The sequence below is a fragment of the Orycteropus afer genome, unplaced genomic scaffold, assembly GCF_000298275.1.
Source record: "Orycteropus afer afer isolate SDZICR_OR568_19922 unplaced genomic scaffold, OryAfe1.0 scaffold00002, whole genome shotgun sequence".
Lineage (NCBI taxonomy): Eukaryota > Metazoa > Chordata > Mammalia > Tubulidentata > Orycteropodidae > Orycteropus > Orycteropus afer.
This window is the reverse complement of record NW_006921589.1, coordinates 24,728,442-24,736,301: the sequence shown is the minus strand read 5'-3', so window position 1 is coordinate 24,736,301 and position 7,860 is coordinate 24,728,442. Positions and strand designations below refer to the sequence as shown.

General features: G+C 36.2%; 1 protein-coding gene across 1 annotated transcript in view; it reads left to right on the top strand.

Annotated features, from left to right (window-relative positions):
- Positions 1 to 6,259, top strand: part of CREB1 (cAMP responsive element binding protein 1) — a 47,940-nt gene extending 41,681 nt beyond the window's left edge. Inside the window, exon 8 of the mRNA XM_007934752.2 lies at positions 6,115 to 6,259. Within this exon, the coding sequence (XP_007932943.1) occupies positions 6,115 to 6,259 (145 nt within the window). The remainder of the gene's footprint in view (positions 1 to 6,114) is intronic.
- Positions 6,260 to 7,860: the final 1,601 nt, after the last annotated feature.

Genomic DNA, 7,860 nt, shown 5'->3' with positions numbered 1-7,860 from the left:
CATTTCTTCATATGTTTGTTGGCCACTTGAATATCCTCCTTGGTGAAGTGTCTATTCATGTCTTCTGCCCATTTTTTAATTGGATTGTTTGTCTTTTTGCTATTGAGGTGTTGGAGTTTTCTGTAAATTCTATTGGCTAGTATTTTGTTGAAGATTTTTGCATCTGTATTCATGAGGGGTACTGGTCTGTAGTTTCTCCTTTTTAGTGATGTCTTTGCCTGGTTTTGGTATCAAGGTGTTATACTTGCTTCGTAAAATGAATTTGGGAGGATTCCATCCTTTTCTATGGATTAGTTTTGAGTAGGATTGGTGTTAGTTTTTCTCTGAACATTTGGTAGAATTTGCCAGTGAAACCATCTGGGCCAGGGCTTTTTTTGTTGGTAATTTTTTTATGACCTCTTTGATTTCTTCTTTTGTTTTGGGTCTGTTTAAATTTTCCACCTCAGCCTCTGTTAGTTTAGGTAAGTAGTATGTTTCTAGACATCTTTCCATTTCTTCCATATTTTCAGGTTTGTTGGAGTATAGTTTTTCATAGTATCCTGATATTATCCTTTTAATTTCTATTGGTTCTGTTGTGGTGTCACCCAGTTCATTTCTTACTTGTATTATTTGTATTCTCTCCCTCTTTTCTTTTGCTAAATTTGCCAGTGTTTTGTCATTTTTATTAATCTTTTCAAAAAACTAGAAAGTCTTGTTGATTTTTTTTCTATTGTGTTTCTATTTTGTTTCATTTATTTCTGCTTGAATCTTTATTATTTCTTTTCTTCTGATGACTGTAAGCTTTTTTGGCTGCTTTTATTCTAATTGTTGGAGATGTTGGTTAAGGTGTTGATTTTGGATCTTCTTTTTTGATGTTTGCATTTATTGCTATAAATTGGCCTCTGATCACTGCTTTTGCTGTGTCCCAAAGATTTTGCTATGTTGTGTTTTCATTCTCATTTGATTCCAGGAATTTTTAAAATTTCATTTTTCATTTCTTCTGTTACCCATTTTCAAGGAGGGTGTTACTCAGTTCCCATGTGTTTGCTCTTTTTCCATTCATCTTCCTATTGTTGATTTCTAATTTTACAGCATTGTGATCTGAGTAGACGCTTTGCAGTATTTCAGTGTTTTTTATTTATTGAGCCTTGCTCTGTGGCCTAACATAATCTATCATGGACAATGTTCCACATGCACTGGAAAAGAATGTATATGTGCTGTTGTTAGGTGAAGTGCTTTGTAGATGTCTACAAGGTCAAGTTGGTAGATTGTATTGTTTAATTCTTGTGTGCCTTTGTTGAGTTTCTTCCTGTTGTTCTATCTGTGGTTGAAAATGGTGTGTTAGCATAGTGTAGGTTCAAACCCACCAGCCACTCCTCGGAAAGAAGATGGGGCAATATACTTCTGTAGTGATACTGCCTTGGAAACCCAAGGAGGGGTCACTATGAGTCGGGTCCGACTTGACAGCACATAACAACAACAACAACTATGACTGTGGAGTCATCTATTTGTCTTTTCAGTTCTGTTAGAGTCTGGTTTATGTATTTTGGGGCTCTTTCATTGGGTGCATAGATAATTATTATTATTGTTATTATTATGTCCTCTTGTTCAATCGATCCCTTCAGTCATTATATATCATGTCCTTCCTTCTCTCTTATGTTGGTTTTTGTCTTAAAGTCAATTATATCAAAAATTAATATTCCCATTCCTGCTCTTTTATGGTTGCTATTCGCTTGATACATCTTTTTCCAACTTTTGATTTTTATTCTCTTTTTGTCTTTCTCTCTAAGGTGTCTCTCTTGTAGATAGCATATTGATGAATTATGTTTTCTTGTCCAGTCTGCAACTCTCCCTTCTCTTAGGTGTGGTGCATTTTAATCCATGGACATTCAGTGTAATTATCGACAAGTATGAATTTGTTGTCATTTTGTTCCATGTTTTTTTGTGGTGTAGCAACACAAACTTCTTTGTTCTGTATAATTTTCTGTGCTGAGCTTGTTTTATGAACAGTGTTATCATTTCCTTCGTTGCTGTTGTTTTAGTATTTGCTAAATATTTGTGCTTGTCATCTTTTTTATTGTGATTTGAAGGTTTATCATTTTTCTTTGAGGTTACTCTGTAGTTTATAATTTTCTTCCCAAGTTTAGAACAGTCCGTTCTATCTTGCAGTTGGCTTGATTTCCCTACCATTTAGAAGTTCTATAACTACAGTTTTTTCCTTCTTTTTGGTTTGTGGTTGTCCTCATTTGTCAGTTGATACCTCTGGTTCCCTTTTTATAATCTTGTAGACTTATTATTTACTTTGGATACTTCCATAACTGGGTTATGTCATCATGTGTGTTAATGATTGGTTGTTGTGTCTCTGTCTAAAGGACTCTCTTTCTATTGTGTTTCACAGGACAGAAAGCATGTAGGATGTATGTAAGCACGTATGATGCTCTCTTTAGCATCTCTTGGAAGGTTGATCTGGTTTCAACAAATTTCCCTTAATTTCTGCTTATCTGGAATTGTCCTAATTCCACCATCATATTTGAGGGACAGTTTTTCTGGGTATATAATTCTTGGTTGGAAATTTTTTTCTTTCAGTGTTTCATATATACCATCCCATTGTTTTCTCACCTGCATGGTTCCTGATGAGGAATCTGAACTTAGTCTTATTGGTTGCCCCTTGTAGGTAACTTTCTGTTTTTCCCATGCTTTCAGAATTCTTTCTTTGTCTTTGGTTTTGGTGAGTTTGATGATGGTATGCCTTGGTGATTTTCTTTTGGGGTCTATTTGTTCAAGGTTCGTTGGACTTCTTGAATGGATATATTCTCATCTTTCACCATACCAGGGAAATTCTCTTCCAACAGATCTTCAGCAATTTTCTCTGTGGTTTTATTTGTCTCTTCCTGTTCTGCAATTCTGATTACACTTAGGTTATTCCTTTTGATGGTATGCCACATGAACCTTAGGCTTTCTTCATTTTGTTTTGTTCTTTTTTTCTGATTCATCCCCTTCCAAAAAAAAGTGTTGAGGTATTTTTCTGCAATCTCATTAATTCTGTCTTCCATTGATATTAATCTTCTGGATTTCTATCTGTATTTTGTACATTTCTAATTTTTCATTTATTTAGTCATTTTGTTCTTGTATTGTCTTTTGAAATTTTTCTAGGGTTTTCTGTGTTTTCCTGAATTTTGTCAGTGTTTTCCTTGATCTGTCTCTAGATCTGTTGAATGTACCTAAATATAATTATTTTGAATTCCTTATCAAGAAGTTCTAATGCTGCTGCTTCCTCAGGGATGTGTTCTAGGTCTGTATCCTGGTCCCTTGTTTCTCTTCCTTTATCTTGCTTCTTTCTGTGGAATGTGATGGTCTGTTGTCTCCGAGACATTGTAATGTTTTTGTGTTTATATTTAATTGGTGATTGTATGTTAGAGTGATTTGCCGAAGATTTTTGTTTACTTTGGATGTTATCTATGTAAGCAAGGTACTGTGCTGCTCTATTCACTAGTTGGCAGCACTTACACACTCACCACCTGTCTGCTTTCCTGTTGTCAGCTTCCCATATGTCCTTGCTGTCCTTGGCAAGCAGAGCCTATTCTTAGGTTCCTGGAATCTGAATGAGAATGCTGTCACTTTAAATGTCCAAATGGCTGTCGCTTGTAAACAATAAAAATGGTTGCGCCCTCTGGACAGCCGAAAAGTGCACATCTTAGGTTATCTCCCTCTTTGCTGTTTCTCTTCCTAGTCATCGGCCACCAATGCAGTCGTACCTGCAGCTCTTGGTGACCAGGGCTGATCTTGAGGTCAGTTCTCAGGTCCCAGTATCACTTGGATATTCAGGCTGTTGTTGATGTCAGAGTAGCTGACAGTCCGCAGTTCTGTCCATCTCTGTACTGTTGTTTTCATTCAGGTTCTTCCACTACTTGATGCCTAATCCACTTCTGTATAATTCCTTTCAAAGCTCAGAGCTCAATGATTATCTTCAGTATCTCTGTCACTTGGTTTCTGTTTTCTCTGCTGAAAAGGGTCTGTGTAGCTTGTCTGCCTATTCCATCATTTTACCCAAGTCCTGAGTTTATGTGATGTTTTCTTATGATTAAACTGAGGTTATGGATTTTGGGGGTAGAATACCACAGCATTGTGTGTCTTTCTCATTACATCATATCAGGGAGTACATATCAGCATGACAACATTAGTGACTTTGAGTACTTGGTTGAAGTGGTTTCCAGGTTTCTCCCGTGTAGAGTTACCATTTTACCCTCTTTGTAGTTTCTTGGTAGCAAGATGCTAAGTCCACTTCACATTCAGTGGAGGGGAAAGAAGCTCTTCCAGGGGTGCACAGCAAAGAATTCGGCCTCCTACTCTGTCTTGTGTGGTTGCTAGGAGTCATAATCGGCTCGATGGCATTGGGTTCTCTTCACCATTGCGTCTTCTCTTTAGCCTTTGTTAAACTACTGAGTGATGGAGAAGAGAAAGCAAGGGAAATAAGATTAATCAGCCTAGGCTGAAATCAGGTTTTTAAGCATACATACATCCTACATGCTTTCTGTACTGTGAGAACTCATCAAACTCAGAACATACAAATTGACCTCTGAATCATTCCCCATCATCCTTTAGATCATCATTTCCCTCTTGGCCTCATAGCACCTCTCACCTCGCCTTCACTGCTCAGTGCATTGTTGGGCCCTTTTATTCCATTTCCAGAGAAATTTTCTGCAGCTGCAGAGTGACGAGTGGGTCATAAATCATCTGCTGCTTGCTTTCGTGGCTAATATAACATAATATGCAGGGGTTTTTGTTTTGTTTTTTGTTCCAAAAATAATCTTGTGTTAGAAGGAAATGCTGCTTTTACTTGAATTAATAGGCTATATGGGGACTAAGTCTAAGGCATTTGACTGCTAACCAGAAGGTTGGCGGTTTGAATCCACCAGCCACTCCACAGAAGAAAGACAGGGCAATCTACTTCCATAAAGATTCATTGCCTTGGAAATCCAGTGGGGGTTGCTGTGAGTTGGGATCAACTCACAAAATCAGATTTGGTTTTGGTTTTGATGGGGATGAAGACATTAATGAAATTATACAACCACTTGAATTATCTAGAAATAAGAGCTAATGCAATTTGCAAATTGCAGGCATTATTTCAGGTGCTTTTCATATATTCACTTAATCTTTACAAAAACTTTTGATGAAAGTAGTAGTATTCTCATTTATATTATCAGGAAACTAAGGTTAAATAATTTGCCTGTGGTCACATAAGAAACAAAACCACTGACATCAAATTAATACCAACTCATAAAAAACCAGGAATCTGACTCTGAGGACATTGCTCTTAACTACTGTGTTACTACCTCTGTTCTAAATGAGTGATTGTAAATTGCTGCTTTTTCATTTTTTAAAGGTTTAGAATCTTTTTCCTTTCAACTTGAAATATGCCAGGCTTTGTGCTAATAACTGAGGTTATAAAGAATAATATGTGGCCCTTTCCCACATTAAGCTAAAGAAGAGTTTATTAGTTTATATTTAGTAGCTTGCTAAAAAGTCAAGTTTAAAACAATTTTGATCTGTTAGATTTTTTTAGTGGCTTCTTAGTTTACTTAGAGGAGCTCTGGTAGCGTAGTGCCTAAGGCACTTGACTGCTAACCAGAAGGCTGGCGGTTCAAACCCACCAGCCACTCCTAGGAAGGAAGATGGGGCAATCTACTTCTGTAGTGATACTGCCTTGGAAACCCAAGGGAGGGAGGGGTCGTTGTGAGTCCGGTCCAACTCAACGGCAAATAACAACAACAATAGTTTACTTAGTGCTGCTGGAACTCAAATACCATAGGGGGGTGCTTTTTGTTTTGTTTTGTTTTGAATTTTTATTGTGATTTGGGTGAAAGTTTACACAGCAAATTCATTTTCCATACAGCAGTTTACATACACTGTCTCATGACATTGACTGCAATTTCCCACAGTGCATCAGTTCTCTTCCCATTTCCTCCCCATAGTTAGCTCTTCCCCGTGTCCTTCCCTCCCATGCATTCCTGCCCCCCAGGCTGTCTCTCTGTGCGTACACAGCCATTCTATTCTCCCATGACTGAAACACTCAATCCAAAATAAATGATAGAGAACTGCTGCATGGTAATTTTTACTGTCCCTTTCTGTTTGTAGGGAAGCAGCACGAGAGTGTAGAAGAAAGAAGAAAGAATATGTGAAATGTTTAGAAAACAGAGTGGCAGTGCTTGAAAACCAAAACAAGACACTGATTGAGGAGCTAAAAGCACTTAAGGACCTTTACTGCCACAAATCAGATTAATTTGGGATTTATTTTCACCACTAAAGGTGGAAAAAGGACTGGCTTGGCCACAACCAGTAAGACAAAAATAAACATTTTATTTTCTAAACATTTCTTTTTTCTATGCGCAAAACTGCCTGAAAGCAACTACAGAATTTCATTCATTTGTGCTTTTGCATTAAACTGTGAATGTTCAACACCTGCCTCCACTTCTCCCCTCAAGAAATTTTCAGCACCAGGAATCATGAAGAGACTTCTGCTTTTCAACCCCCACCCTCCTGAAGAAGTAATAATTTGTTTACTTACAAATTGATGGGGAAAAATGAAAAAACCTTCTAAAATATTATTTCAAGGTTTGTGCTGAACTCTTTGATTGCCTTAGGGACAGAATTACCCAGCCTCTTGAGCTGAAGTAATGCGTGGGCCACATGCATAAAGTAAGTAAGGTGCAATGAAGAAGTACTGATTGCCAATTGACGTGTTTTTCACACTTTCATTGTGAATTAAGTGAAATTGTTAATACCCTCTAAAAAAGAATCACTATGGTGTTGAAGAAATTAGGAATGAATTTGGAGTGTTTCTGTGTACATTCTCTTCCTCAACTAAAAACTTGTCCTGGGTTCTTAAAAATATTCTGTACTAATGACAGCTCTTCCATAGGTCAGTTGTTGCTTCTTAGTTCTATTCTGTATGTGTTCACTGTTTTGAATGCATTAAAAGAAGTAACCAACTGAACGTACAAGCATGATTATTTAAATTTTAAATCAAAGGACAGTAAAAGTACAAAGCTTATGTTTTAGTTAGTACTAAATTCTTAATAAAAAGATGCTTAGTAGTAAACCAACCCATTGAATAATAGAACAAAGTTTTTAAATAAATGTTTTTGTCCTCACCTTCAAAAATATTTATATTGTCACTCATTTACTTAAAAGGGCATTTCTATAATTATACTGTTCCCCTTTGCACTTACATTGTACCACCACCAGGAAAGCCTTCAAGATACTAAATAAGCCAAATGATATATTTATGAAATGTTATGGGTTGTAGAAATATACTAATTATAAGTCTTTCCCACACTAACATACCTTAACAGAGTATAACTCTAGTGAAATTTTTTAAATGAAAAAATCTGTAAGGAGTTCTGAAGCATACAATGTTACATAGGCACCAGGAAAGTCATTTTTTTTTTCAGATACATTTCATAGTTTCTGTACTGCAGTATTTGGATTGTCATTCACAAAACCTTTATTTGTAGCCTCTAAAAAGGGTAGCTATACTTAAGCTTCTGAATATGCTATATAAATGTCATGGCTACCTGTTTTAATTCCTGAATGTAACAGTCTATTTGTGTGTATCATGTATTATTTCCAATACTGCAGTTAATTATTAATTATTTTATTCACTGAGACTCATTAGTCTAAAAGTTGTCTTTTAAAAGAAAAATACTAAGGTAGATTTACAAAATTGGAGACTGACAAGTTTAATTATAAGTATTTCACTTGATAAGGGAAATCTTTTTAAAAATGTCAAAAAACGTGGAAAATTAATGTTTCATAATGACTTGGAGATTTAAAGTTAAAAAGTTAAGTTTGTTAATATAACAAGATATGCAGGTATGAGTA